Source organism: Typha latifolia, chromosome 1 (genome assembly GCF_019914945.1).
Source record: "Typha latifolia isolate L0001 chromosome 1, TyphaL0001v2, whole genome shotgun sequence".
NCBI lineage: Eukaryota > Viridiplantae > Streptophyta > Magnoliopsida > Poales > Typhaceae > Typha > Typha latifolia.
In genome coordinates, this window is record NC_133086.1 from 15,701,119 (window position 1) to 15,716,006 (window position 14,888).

Sequence of the window (14,888 nt, forward strand, 5' to 3'; positions counted from 1 at the left end):
ATGATCATTTAAGCATGAGAATACATACTGTCAGACAAATTTATTTTGCAAAACGCAAAATCCTAGAAGAAATAGTATTCACAATAATCACAATTTTATTGAAAAGACCTCCTTTTCTATTACAATTGCAAAATATCTCCTCATCTTTCAGTTTATACTTGAAGAAATTCAGAAAAACACTGCCATAGGTGAGGGCAGTCAAAAGTCGAAACCTCTTAATTGGAAATTAGATATATCAATCAATGTGATAAAAAAAAATCAAGAGATTATCTTCTTCTTTCTACTTAAAGAAAGAACGGTTCAGAAGTTGGAACATACTGAAAATATTATTTGAAGCTGATATCTTTAGTTGATTTGAAGCTACGTAAACGTCAAGAGAAGAAGTTTTCCTAAGACATACGGAGATGTACACAGCAGGCAAAAGTAAGCAAAAGGCTACACTTTCTGTATCCATTTCGAGTAGGACTATTCACTGTCTACTTTCTCTGATAAGAGAGAGAGAGAGAGAGAGAGAGAGAGAGAGAGAGAGAGAGAGAGAGAGAGCAAAATGAGTTGGTGATGTCAGGGAGAGCATTATATCAAATCTCTTTGACAGATCAGATTAAAGAATAATTAATTAAAAGTTCAAAATTTGGATCCATCTCAAGTATGTTGACTAATCAGTAGTCCCTCCCCTGCTAATAAGACAGCAATGGAAGCAGTGCCACTGGGACCACAGTCCACTATTCAGCTTATGCTGCATCCTTTCAAAAACAAGTCAGAATCCCTTGTCTTCTGCCAGCATCTTGGACTTTCCCTCCCTACTCCAAGCCCAAAATCATCTCCAATATATATCACTTTAAATACAGTTTTCGTACTGATATATCTAAAATCTCTTTAAATAATTCTCACATCCAAGAATAAGACATTTGTTTTAGAGGAGCATTACATATTTTGATATATATATATATATATATATATGTATGTATATATATATATAATATGACAAAAAAGGTACGAGTGAAATAGAATAGTGAGACAGAGAGGGATGATTGCTTTCCTGTCAAGCGAGAGATAGAATCCCTTCCGACACCGCACGCTTCTTTCCACGCATCTCCATCGTTCTTCTCGCTCTCGCTCTTCTCCGTCTTGAGATAGAAGCAGCTACTACTAATGCTTGCCAGCTAGTTTCGTTCTCTCTCTATCAGACCCACATTCCCTTCTTTGCATTCTGGGTTTCTTCCCCCCACCTAAGCCCAGAAACAAAGAAACGAGCATTTCTTGAGAGATCAATGGAAGCAGCACAGCAACTGTAAGCAAAGATCGGAGATATGAGTCTTGCGATAACAGAGAGGAAGCCGCAGCAGCAGCGGCCATCTGGTTGCGTTGGCATTCTCTTCCAGCTCTTGGACTGGAATCGCCGGCTCACCAAAAAGAAGCTCTTCTCCAAAACCACACTCCTCCCTCCAGGTATGCAACAAAAGTAGTTTTTTTTGTACATAAAAGAAAAAAATTACTTCCTTTTTTTCCCCAATGTGAGTTGTGTGCCGTCATCTTTGCTCCAGTTCGTGCCGCGAAAAGGGTGAGCAAGAAGCTTGGCAGTGACGATGACAAGATGCCCATCGGCAAGCTGCTTCTGGTACTTGTTTATTATTATTTTAGTTTTTTTAACTTCCTTTGGTGGCTATTGGTTTGCAAAATCTGTTCCTTTGGTGAATGCCTTTGATTTGGGATGTTTTAGATTGCGGAGGAGAACCGTGGGGGTTTTCCGAGTGCGAGGAAGCCAGTGGAGGATGCCGGTGATGGAATGCGCCCTCCTGGGCTGGTGGCGCGGCTTATGGGTCTTGAGACGATGCCGGTCGAGAAGCCAAGGAGGGCTTTAGATTCAACCAGTAGTTTTGCAAGTAGTAGTGGTGGTAGTACTAGTTCTGATGGATATAGAAGGGTGGACCAAGATCTCTGTTTGCAAAATGGCAGTCTTGGGAAGGCGGAGTTGTCACGACCGCAGAAGCTTCAGAAGACTGGGGGGTTCTTGGAGAGTCGCCCAGCGTGTGGCATTGATAGGAATGTGCTATCGCCCCGGTTGCGAAGGCAGCAGAACAGGCTTAGTTCACCAGTGAAGAGCCCAAGGTTTCTCTCAGGCAGTTGCCACAGGGCTCGGTTGGCTCAGGTTGCGAGTAAGATTCTGGAGCCGGGGATGCGGCCGAGGAGTCAGGCTAAATGCGCTCTTACCTACATTGGTTCTTCGCAATGTGATCAGGAATTCTTGGGTGATCCCTTAGTCGGGTCTTGCAAGAGCTGTGGTAGTTTAGTTGAGGTTGCGCAGTTGCGAGTCGGTGTCAAAGAGCCTTGGTTGCCTGAGCATAGGTATTCTGCTCCAGATTTCAGTAATAGCTCTTCAAAACATGATGGTTCTTTGGAGACTAAATTGGAGCCAATGTTGATTCCTGGTGAGAATGAGAGAGTTTTGGCACATCCTATTCATGATAAGGTGATTGTGGAGAGGAGGGCCAGCGATTTAGTGGAGAGAAATTGTGATATTAGGAATGTTCAGGACCAGTGCAAGGTAGTGCAGAATGCTGCATCAAAATCCTTTATTAAAGTTGACAAACTGAGGCAGAATGAAAAATCAGTAGTTAAGGGCAAAGAGGCGTGTGGATCCAACAAGGTTGCTAGTCGGACCATGGCCAGAAGAGTCTCAAATGATCTAGTTGGGTCGAGGGACATTGGAGCTTCAAACAGAAATGCAAGAAGTCGTACAAAGATGAGATCCGGCGCTACTGGTGATAGAACTGAAAGCGAGAGGAATGGTTTGGACAAGAGCATGACCCGTAAACGAAGACCTCCTAGCAGCCCTCAGATTGAAGGTGGTGTGATTAGTTCAGACTTTGTGAAGCGAAGCATTGGAAGTAACATGATTAACCAAAAAGGAAAAGGGTCCATAAGTAATTCATTGATCCATAATGCTTGTGTTAGAAGAGATTTGAGGAAGAAAGATAATAATCGGACTGTTAGCAGCAGGAAAGAGAATAGTAAAGTTTCTTTCTCAGCTAGTTCACAAATGAAGCAGATAACTAAGTCTTCCACTTACAATCAAATGGCACGGAAGAGCAGCGCTGAACATGAACTACCCTGTAATGCTTCCAATACAAGAAGGTCGGTGTTGGATGCAGAAAGTGGAAGTGGACCAAGTTCATCAGAGAGGATAATGACTTTAACAGGAGATTCCTTAAGCAAACTATTGGAACAGAAAATCAGGGAACTAAATTTCTTGGATAGGGATGAGCTGGCAACAAGTGACGCCCTTTCAGGAAGATCTACTGCTTCAATACTCGAAGGTCTGGTATCTGCATTTACTAAGGAAGCTCCCATAACTCCCATGACTCAGAAAAGTGTTGACAGCTGCTCTGGTTTGTCCACTCCAACAAGTTGCACAAGTCATGGCAGCAGGGATCTATCAGACAGTACAGTCTTGCCTGATCAGACACCTGACATTCTGAAAAATTATCAGGTATGTTTATTTTATTTGTATTTATTTAGAAAAAGTTATCAGGTCTCTACGTTGCTTCTTCTTATCTGCTTTTGGTAGAATATGTTGTGCTCAAGTATCCATCTGATTTTCTTAATAAGTGTAAAGATACAAAGATGTCATGATGTGTTCCATTCATCTGATTTTTTTGCATGAGCCTAGTCTCCAAAGAAGTATATTACTCTGATCATCAAAATTGCTTTGGCATTAATTTCTAGACGATTGATTTTAGGTAGATACTTGACTTTAAAATCGTGGTGGTTTCTTCTTTTTAGTCATTCCCATATTTGGATTTCACTCTCGCAGAATGTGATGTTGTTGGGAGAGTATTGGATGACAATGACGATTACGACGATTTTGATCTTATTCATTCTAAGCCCAATTGCCATTTTGGCTAATATTATGCTAGATCTTGAAGCGACTATAAAGCATGTTAATGGGCTCGAGAGATATTTTCCATATAATATGGATACTCTTATAGCAAAAATGTCTAGCCAGACATCAAGCAAAAGACAGTCCTGAATTGTCCTAAATGTCTTAGTTAGAGATCAAGCAAGAGACAAAAACCTAAAATGATGGCAAAGGAGGCCATTGTGGAAGCTTAGTGGAATGCAATGCTCTTGAGGGCTCATGCAAGGTTGAATAGGTCAAAATATAATGCAACTTCCAACATTGGAAATTGAAGCAGAGCAGGCTAGGGCTTTTTGTTGAAGCCGATTAGCTTAGTGACATCAAACCTGCAATGGAAGCTGAGGGATCCATGAAGTTATACTTGATAGCAACTTGATCTGGACTTTGTAAACTTGGAGAAGATGATGACAAAGGATAAGAAAGGAAAGTGAAGCCAGCTGACAATGTGCTAGTGCAACAGTGCAACTGTCTTATTGAGAAATGGTGGGAACCGTCTTAGCAACATAATGCATGCTATATGATTGACATGGTTGGGATGGTTCAAGTGTTGGATGTGACTTTTCTTGATGGTGGGTAATTATACTATTTTGGATTCTTCTCACATTATGCTACTTCGAAAAGTGATGACTCCCTCTTCCTTTTTGAAACCCACGGGAGTACTTTAGAAAGATGTTTTCAAAAACTATGTTCAAAAGCCGTATCCATGACAATGATGTTTGCCTTATAGGGAAAGAAAGTTCATTCCCCTTCGTTACGTGGGTAAGGTAGGCGAACCACTTAAGCTTTGCCTTATAATAAAGCTAAGAAGTTGGCAGAACGGAAAAAGGAAGAGGACAAGGATGGTCATCGCTTGGAAGGATCTTTTAATGCCAAAAATGCTAACTACATTTGGAATGGCAATTGGAATGATATTAACTTTTATTTATTTACTTATTATCTATGCTATGTCAGATGTTCAATAGAAAAGGCTGGTTTGCCTTCGTCTCTCATGGTTCGGGTCTATCCCTTCCAATTCCCTCTCCTCCTTGAGAGCAAGGTTACTTAAAGGTATATGTAGAAGCATCTTCCCTCTATAGAAGATGCTTTATATCCCTTACCAAAGCCCTTCCTTGAGCCTAGGAAGGTCTTCTCTTTCTAGAGATGGCCAGGCCCTTTTACTTGTGATCCTTGAGAGAAAGGTTACTTAAAGGTATATGTAGAAGCATCTTCTCTCTATAGAAGATGCTTCATATCCCTTACCAAAGCCCTTCCTTGAGCCTAGGAAGGTCTTCTCTTTCTAGAGATGGCTAGGCCCTTTTACTTGTGATCCTCGCAATGGGTACAATCAGCTAATGGCTTGTCTTGCAAGGAAGGGAAAAGGTTTTTTGGATTGATCTTTATGGTGACAGGTGGGCAAGAGCGCTGCTGTCAAAACAAGAGCTCGAAATCACAGTGTCATGCTGATTGCATTACGTTACGTCTGAAAGGAAAAGGCAAAATCTCTGAAAGGAAAAGGCAAAATCCATTATTATGTAGCTTCCACAATGTATTTAGATTTTTTTTTTTAGAAGAGCCTTTATCCATGGTTGATATGACTAGTTGATAATTGTACCATACCTAATTAGCCATCTATAATCAATTAACCATATCATGTACTGGTGGTTCTATCGAGTTCCTCACTATACCGTAGTGGATTTTAGTAGTTCTTAGAGGTAAACTTTAATTAGCTTTTTTGACATGTGAGTGTTAATCACTGGAAGATTATGACTTCATAATTGTTTTCAAGGATCCTATCTTAAGATAGAGCAAATTGAAGAGGTTTTGTTCAATTGGTACATAAAAAGGTTATATAGACCAAGGTTTCAAAACTCGATATCGGGATCGAGATCAGTCGTTAGAAAAAACGATACGTATCAACAACTCATATCCGATCAGACTATTTTTAATTACGTAAAATTCTAAATATTATTTAAAATGCAGAAATATTTTTAAAAATTTATAAAAAATAAGAAATAAAATTAGTCACATATGAACTTTAAAAACTAAAGAAAAAACTCATTTAAAACTATAATGAATTTTAACTTGAATTAGATAAACTTTTATACTCATAAATTATTATTACAAAACAACATGAAGAGAGATATCTCTTATTTGTTGTTCTATAGCAGTAAGAAAAGAGCAGTTAAAAAGTGGTTGAGAAAGAAGGAAAAAAAATAAAAAATAAAACTCATCCTAATTTACCAAAGTGTGGACTAGCCATAGGGGCTCACCGGAATGGCCACCAAATGAACTCGGTGAAGTGAGAGAGAGAGAGAGAGGAGGGTGTGTATGATATAGAACATAAAAACTGAAAATTTAAAAAGAATACAAAATGAAATCAATTATTAATGTTTCTTAGATTAGATATATTTTAGGTTCAACCTGAATTAAAAAAAATAATTAATTTCAGCTGATATTGTTGTTTTTAGCCGATACCGGCCAATACTGGCTTGATTGGGATCAGTTATGGCTGATCCCGATCTAGATCGGCCGATTTGACTCGGGATCGACCAATTTTGGGATCCATGATATAGACTATTAGACTTATTGGAAGATGCCTCTTGGTTTCATATACCTTTAAGCAAATTCATGCCATGCAACTTGGGGGAAGTCTGGTCTCAAGAATAGAGCAATTCTTATCAATTGTTGATAGTCACATTCTTTACTGCTCATCAGTTAATCTTTGAGGTGAATGCACCTTATAGTTGAAAAAGATGTTTTCACAGTGCAAGAAAGCCAGCAAGAAATAACTCTTCACAGTGCAGGGTCAACTAACAATTTAGTATTTGAAAAGGATGTTTTCATGCTTACAATTTAGTGCGAGAATTCATCTCTAGCTTGGAAAATAATTAGCACTAGTATTATCTATTCCAGGTACCTCTGATATATTTGGAACTAACATTATGAGTGTTTGTAAACAACTTGGATGCCCTCTTCTACTATGATTTAGTATATTTGCTTAACTCATAGTGATCATAACAAACTTAAAATAATGAAGCGTTTCAGGGGAACAAGGTAATTATTTTCTTGGTCATGCTTGTGATCATCACATCTTTATTTTTATGTAATTGAAGATACCATGATAAATGATAGCTGTAAACTTCACCTTTATCTAACCTTATTTTTCTTGACATATGGAACTCCTATGGGTGATAGAGGCTATTTTGCACATTCCTGCAAAAAACTGTAGTTAATTTTATTTGTCATATTGTACGTACATAACTCATATATCTCACGCAGTCACATGTACAGTAGATAAGTGCCTTTGATCATCTAAGTTTTGGTAAGAGGACCCTTATGAAAAATATTTTTTAGATAACCATGTTTTCTATTGGTATCCTCTCAGGGTGATGCAAACATTGGTAACTCTACTGCATATCTAAACTGTGATAGCAGCCAGCCCAGCCCAATATCAGTCCTTGAAGCATCTTTTTCCAATGATAGTTGTTCTTTGGGGAGTTCAAATGACAATGTAGTTATGAGAGGTTATTTCTATCTTCAATTCGTATATCATCCTCATTTTCTCTTTTAATTTCTTGTTGTTTAATTTGTGGGGATTTATATACCTATATTCATTTAAGCATTTTTGTTCTCCATATTTTCTACTCTGTCTTTCAAAATTTCACATACAGGTGGAGAAATAGAAAGTTCATTGCAATTCTTAATCAAAAAGATAGATTCTACATGTAAATGGAAAAAAAGAGAGAACAGTAGGACAATCAATCCTTATTAACTAGATTATTGATATTTATGCTTAATCATATTTGATCTTGCGTTTAAGTGAAAGTTTTGAAGTTAAGAATGCAAAACAGGCATGTGTAAAATCAAGTTTTGGTCTTGGCCCATGCCTCAACTATAAGCCTGAAATATTCGACCTAGTTTTGGATCGAACAAGATCAAGTCCTGCATATATACCTGTTTATAAAGATTCTATGTGACATTTATGTTTATTATGATGATTAAAAAACACTTTTAGCAATTACCAGTGAGGTCCACATATACCTGCCTGGGCTTGCATAATTGCCCCTGGCTTTATCTTGTATCTTGTTGCTAACTCCGAAACAGATCAGATATGACACCCTATAGGACTGCATATGAGGTTATATCTGCTTCTAGGAACCACATACAGGGCATCCATTGTTTCCTGACGGTAGGATCCCTATTGGTGGCTGCATGGACTGCTTTTTAGAGTTTAGATCACTTCTACTAAAGCATGCATCTCTACCAGCATGCCATTTAGATACCTTACTGACATGGAATAGAGGGTCTAGTAAGTTCTATTTCTGGATCTCGAAAAACATGAAAAGCATCAGTGGTAGTTACTGGGTTTGCATATCGTATAATTTATGCAACTCTACAGACCCAGCATTTATAATGAGGACTTAGTGGCTTCTGACAAGTATGTTCAAAGAGAGTCCATTCCTAACAAGCTGGTATGCCCCTCTTTGGTGCACTGGTTGTTTAGTTATGTAGTCCATCTTGCTGAATTATGTTCTTTTTCACCTAACCATCAGAGACATGTGGAAGTGGAAAAAGATTATCTTAAATGCCTACCTTTGGCATATAAATAATTAAAATTATTGTTCTCTGATAGCTTAAGCTTTTTAAAAATAATTGTTGATTTAATATATGCAATCTAAACTAAGATAAGAAATACATAACATGTAATGTACTAGATTGCTGCTATCTAACGTCTCATCATGTTCCTTGCTTTTGATTTTCAGGAGGTAAACCACTCTTTGGACTGATGAACAGTTCTGACAATGCAGAAATACAGGATCTAGACTCTGATCTTTTAGACTCAGCAACTTCAATTAATGCAGCAAACTCTAATATTGGAACAAAGGTCCACTCCATCAAGAAAAAGCTAAGTTTGTGCTGCATAGACTCACTTGATTGTGGCCTTTCAGAAGCTAGAATCACCAGTGCTGCTGAAGCTATTTTAAATGCTCAACTTTTATGTGGTAATATTTCCTTTTGGGAATCAGATGGGGCATTAAAGTTTTCTTTGCATTCTTTCCTCCTTGACATGTTGGGTGCTCTGGTGAATGTCTTCTGCACCAGTTCAAAAGGCAACTCAGGTTTCACACTAGATCAGGAGGGACATCAACTCCAGGAGTTACTATTTGACTGCATCATAGAGTGCTTGGATTCGAAGTATCTTCATATCTGTAAGTCTGGATACAATAAATGGTCCAAGTTGCCTCTCCTGAACAAAGATAGACTAGCAGAAGAGATATTTGAAAAGATAAGTGATTGGAAGGAAATGGCTGGAAAGTTTCTAGATAATTTAGTTCAGAAGGAATTTGTTCATTCAAACGTTCAGTGGAGTAAGTGCGAAACAGAGGCATTTGAGATGGGAATGGAGATCGAGAGCAACATACTTCAGGCACTAGTCGATGAATTTGTCTTTGAACTTTGCTGATACTGAAAGGATAGTTGCTGATGACTTATATAAATCGTTGATCCACTGAAGATATCATATGAGCAAATATTCTTCAAGTTGTGGCTGGATAATTGTGCAACAATTTAACTGCAAGACATATCTGTACAGTTGCTGGGGTATTATCTGAAATCATTTTTGCTCTGAAGGCTTTTCAAGAAAAAAATGGCCATGAATTGTTGCAACTATCTACATTAATTGTGTGCTCCTGGTGCAAGAATTGTCTTCAATAGTTTGTCTCCCCAGATGATAGGAATTTTCTCTCTTCTATTTTGCCCTTCTTAGCCAGTATACATGCATATCTGAGGTGTGCTACATATTAATACCTAGAGCTGTCAAAATAATCGAGTCGCGCGGCTCGAATAAACCATATAAGCAAACTGCGGAGCTAATCAATTTCAACAGTTTGAACTGTAGAAAAGAAATTATAGTTAATATCCAACGGCATGCTAGAACGAAATTAGACCTAGCAGCTCATATTAAAACCACGTCGTATTTCATTAAATTTTTCTATGAATTGATTTTTGGCTCGGGTCCTTGGATGATCATTGTAACTGACGGTACATAACATAGTACGTTCGGCCCAACGCGGAGAAGCCTTGAGGCATTCTCCTTTTCTTTCTCTTTCATCTTTCATTAGAGCCCGATTAAAAAGTGGCTCACTGAATATACTATAATGTCTCGTTGAAATTTTAGTCGAAATTAAGGTGTCGTGACAGTCCAAGAAACTAAATAGTGTAATAGAAAAGCTGGACTCAAGAGATAGAAAAGCTGGACTCAAGAGACACTAGGATAATTAGGTAAGATTTGAGTTTATGCATTGTTGAATTGATAAGGATACGGAATGATAACTCTTAAATTTATCTTTAGCCTTCTAAATATCTTAGAGGTATCTTAGTAGCTAAATTTTATTACAGCGATAAAAGATTTAGTGAATAAAAAAAAGTAAGAACTTCATTAAAAAAAACTTGTTTTTTTTATGTGTTATTGAAGTCTCTTTTTATTTTCTTACTTCTATACTATCTTTACTTCGAGATTTATTTCATCTTGTAAAGGAGGAGTGCCACGCAACCTTGCCAACTGATAGAAAAAGTTACGTCCGTGACAATATGCTCAATACAAAAATGATTCATACCTAGAACATGTTTTTTTAGCACGTGTAGTTTGTGTTGGGCCATGTTGATTGCGAAGCACGTGGGCATTCCTAAGGGTTAAAAAAAAAAAAAATTTACACCCTACATTTTACTTATTTTATTTATTTCGTAATTCACATTCTGTTTTTAAGAATTTTGTAAATCAATTCTTTCTTTTTCTCTATAATTTTTATTAAACACATTGGTGTTACTTTGACTAACGAAATTAACCTTATTAGATGACTTATATAACTATACTAATTAAATTACTAAAGTACTCCTATAAGCCCTTCCCCTCCTCTCTACCCCCATCTTATGGAGTTTGGTGAGGGAGAGGAGCTCGTCTAGGTGGGTGGAAGAGGAGGTAGACCTCAGTGACTAAGGAAGGTGGAGCTTGATGATACGTTTCTAGGATTGTTTTTTTGGCTGCATGAGAAAGATGATAATAATGCGAGAGATAGACTCCTCTCTCACTCGACGGGAGGCTTTCTAATAACTTTTTTTTTGGTTGCTGGTTAAAGAAGGACAATAAGATGGTCACTTTTTATAAATTAGGGATGAGGTTAGCGGTAATTTAGGTATTCTATAAATTATTTAGTGTGTTGCTAGTACCATTCTGTTTAGTTACCACTATTTTAAGCTAATTTAAAGTGTTAAATAAAAATTATAAGAAAAAAAGAAAATGTCAAGTTGTAAAATTCTCAAAGACAGAGTGTAAATCACAAAATAGATAAAATAAAATAAAAAGGCAATTTATAAATTTTCCAAAAGAAAATAAAAATTTATACTAAAAACTATACTTCTTGGGTTGTATCATCGTACATTTTATTCTAATCTTATCTTATTACTTTTTTGTAAAAATAAAATTTTTATATAAGAGGTATCCATTTAATATATTGGATTAATTTCAACGCACCTTTAATAAGAATCTTGGAAGAAATTTTTATCTTATTCAAAGTGGTATCATTTAAATTTCAGCCGACTGTTGTTCGAGCACTAGCTATGTGTTGTTACCACGTAGATATTTGATATATATATATATAAAGATAACATTATAAAATATTATCTGATTAAAGTCAATTATCTATTCACAAGCAGATCTTAGTAACAAAATTTTTGGGAAATCTTTTATGAGAGAAATACTAATTCGTTTCTCTCTCGTGGAGTAAATAGTTAAAACTACCCTCCTATTGCCGTCAGTTTCATGCATTTATTATTCTACTAGTGCACTGATGAGTATTCAGATATTTAATATACCAAAATAGTCTACTTTACAGGTTTAATAAATAAATATTAAATTAATTAGTGTTTTACACTATAAACTAATTGTTGATAGTTGAGTGCTTCGCTTAGCATATAAAATACTAATCTTATTAAAAGTCTTTTTATTACTATGACAATAGTAATAAACTATTGATCTAAGATGTTGATATGTTCAATATTTAGTTTACTTAAATAAACTATTGATCTTTTCAGTGTATTGAGCTTCAAGATAAGGCATTCAACATTTTTTGTATCTTTTTTCAGTCTTAATAAGCTCTCCCAACTGAGCTATCCCCACTTTTTTTTTGACATTATAGGTTATAATTACCAATGCAGTTATGCCTAAAATTAAACTATTCTTAAAAAATTTTATTTGTATCACTTTAAAGTTTTGACTCTAAAGTTCTATGTTTCTTCTTTAAACAAATTATACAAAGTGAAAAACTCAAAGCACACTCGAGAAATAAAATTCTTAGGAATTTTTATTTCATAAGATCACTTTATTTCTTATAACCAAACACGCCCTTTGTGGCATTGATCCATGAAAGTACATTCAATTATTCAAAAGGAGGTTTATATAGAGTTTTTGACCAATTAACTAGGCCTCCGTAGAAACTTATTAATCCAAATAGTTCATCTATCAAAATTAATTTGTGAAGTGGTTTATTTTGGATACGTTAGCTGTCAACTCATAATCCTAGCAGCAAAATGTTAAGCTTTTTTGTGTTTACGTAAGTTGTAATGCGTTAAAAAGTTAAGTGATTTATCCTAAACATAAAATATTAATCTCAAGGACACTTTATCCTTAGAATATGTGTTGAGAATGAGAAGATTATTAATAATTATTTGGTATGTCAATCCATTTATAAGTAGAGTAGAAGAGGGCCATGTTTCCTCTCCTCTAAAGTAGAATTGTTTTATCTTGTCACCATTAAAAAACACTAGAGAAAAGTATTTGATTTAGATTTAGATAAGATAAATGTTAAATAAATCTTCTCACTCTCAGAATATATTTTTATATTTGCATGCAACTCTTAGTTAAATTATTGAATAGATTAACATTTTATATTGCTTAAAACAATGATAACTTTAGTGTTTTTTTTTTCACCCAGCCTACATTGAACATTTTAGTATTTTTATTTGGTAGGAATACGTTGAACTTATTTATAGTTTATCTTATTATGTAAAATACTTATCGGTTCAGCATTGTATTAATATGGACAAGTGAGTTAGAAAAAAGTAAATTTTATTATGCTTATTTCTCAAGTATCATATTCAATTACAGGCCACCTTGTTTGAAAGACGAGAGAATTCTACCAACTTGTGGAGCCCGATCCAATACGATTGGTATAGATGGTAATTTAATTAATCCCCCCCTATTTGATAACATATACAAGCTCAATCAAATAGAAACTTATGTTTGCTCTCTTTTTGTAATTATTCAGTAATATATTAGTTTCAATTAGTTTGAATTTTAGTTAGATTCTAAATTGTGGAAGGCAGTCATTTTTTAAAAGTATTGAAGATTATTGTCATTTTCCTTATCTTCCTCCTCCTTTAGTCTCCCTTTCTCTACCTTCTCATCTCTCTCAATCTTCTTATTTAATTTACCACTCGTTGCTAGTAAGGTCTACGGGGTTTCAAATTAGGGGTTCAGGATATGAAAATATTTGAGTAGTATGATGTTAGCTGTTTATCTCAATTGCCGACCCCTCTAATCCAATAAGGCAAGTTAACTTCTCTCTTTTTCTCAAACCTTAGTTGCCAGCTAGCTCCTCCCTCGTTATTCGTCGACCTCCTTTCCTCTTTAGGACCCAACCAACTACTCCCTCCTCTTTTTTCTCTAAGTATCAAATCTACCACACGTCGTTGTTATCTCTATTATCCATTCTTCTTCCATCCTCTAGATCTCATCTGTCTCCGGCGATTCCACCACTTAATTGCCTACCACCATCTCAATCAAAATCCACTTTAGCTTGGTACATAACAATTGATATTAGAGCTTGAGTGCGTCCTAGGATCAGTCTACAACAATTGCACGAGAATTATTGTATTTAACTCTTAGCGGCATCAATATTTAGTAGGACACTATTAGATTCTCGCTTCTCTCTAAAAAAATAATTAATCACTTATGAGAGGCTTACACTTGGACGGATAACAATCTTGACGTCAAGCGTTCGAACGCTATTGGGTGGCTGTGCTCTTGGATTTAGGTGTTTGACCACAAATACTATTGTTAGATTAGGGCGTTCAAATGCCCGTTGGACTAGTGTTCAAATTGCTATCGGGTTGGAGAGTTCAAATGCCTCGACATTCTGTTACTCCTAAGATTGTGGCATTCAAAAACTGTTAATTGGCCTTTCGAACGCCTCAATAAAGGTAGCTCTTATATTCCATCATTTGATTGTCGTTGACCAAGTATTCGACCACACGAATTCGATACCAGAAGTTCTCTAAAAATAGTAAACAATTAGTACTACGATAAATATATTTAACCTAATAAATTTAATCTTCCTTGAGAGGTGACCTGATTAGTTTCGAATCACATCAACAACGGGAGTCTTTTTAGCTAATTAAGCACTATCCCATTGAATTACAAGAGAAACCAAAATATAGTCCCACCAAGTATTCAAATATAAACAATTCGGTTCTTATTTTCGTCACAGAAGAATTCCTAGTATTGTTTTTATTTTCTTTTTCTTTTCTTTTTTTATTGCCCAAGCCAGTTTGTTAGCTTATCATTTGAGAGAGCAAAAGGAAATTAAAAAAGAAAATTTCAAATAATACACAGCTTTTATTTAGTGATTTGTGATTAATTGCTATTTATAATTCAACTCCTTTTTGCTTATAATTATCATATTACAGCCTGATTTAATTTAAGCTAACCAATCTTTAACAAACTATTTCTAAATCGACATATTCTTGTTAGGGAATCACATGTTTACCTTTTAAAATAGCAAAGACACGCTATTTTTTAATTTTTAAAATGCATTGGCCTAAAATAGCATTGTAAAATTCAAACTTTTCAAGAGCATTAGCAAGTGTATTATAACAAATGTCATTAATATGGGTTTAGCTCAGAAAGTGTTTTGGGGTATCTTTGATTAATTTC

At 35.7% G+C, this 14,888-nt stretch overlaps 1 protein-coding gene across 1 annotated transcript; it reads left to right on the plus strand.

Annotated features, from left to right (window-relative positions):
* The first annotated feature begins 1,075 nt into the window (after positions 1–1,075).
* Positions 1,076–9,627, plus strand: LOC140780611 (uncharacterized). Its single transcript, XM_073126272.1, has 5 exons — positions 1,076–1,449; positions 1,545–1,618; positions 1,721–3,490; positions 7,284–7,422; positions 8,662–9,627. The coding sequence occupies exons 1-5, from the start codon at positions 1,311–1,313 to the stop codon at positions 9,360–9,362; spliced, it is 2,823 nt and encodes a 940-aa protein (XP_072982373.1). The 5' UTR covers positions 1,076–1,310; the 3' UTR covers positions 9,363–9,627.
* Positions 9,628–14,888: the final 5,261 nt, after the last annotated feature.

What these genes read in the sequence shown, in the direction of transcription:
- LOC140780611 (XM_073126272.1), top strand. Translation starts at nt 1,311, where the DNA reads ATGAGTCTTGCGATAACAGAGAGGAAGCCGCAGCAGCAGCGGCCATCT. An exon ending in AACCACACTCCTCCCTCCAG is followed by an intron (nt 1,450 to 1,544) that starts GTATGCAACAAA and finishes TCTTTGCTCCAG; the next exon opens with TTCGTGCCGCGAAAAGGGTG. An exon ending in CCATCGGCAAGCTGCTTCTG is followed by an intron (nt 1,619 to 1,720) that starts GTACTTGTTTAT and finishes GGGATGTTTTAG; the next exon opens with ATTGCGGAGGAGAACCGTGG.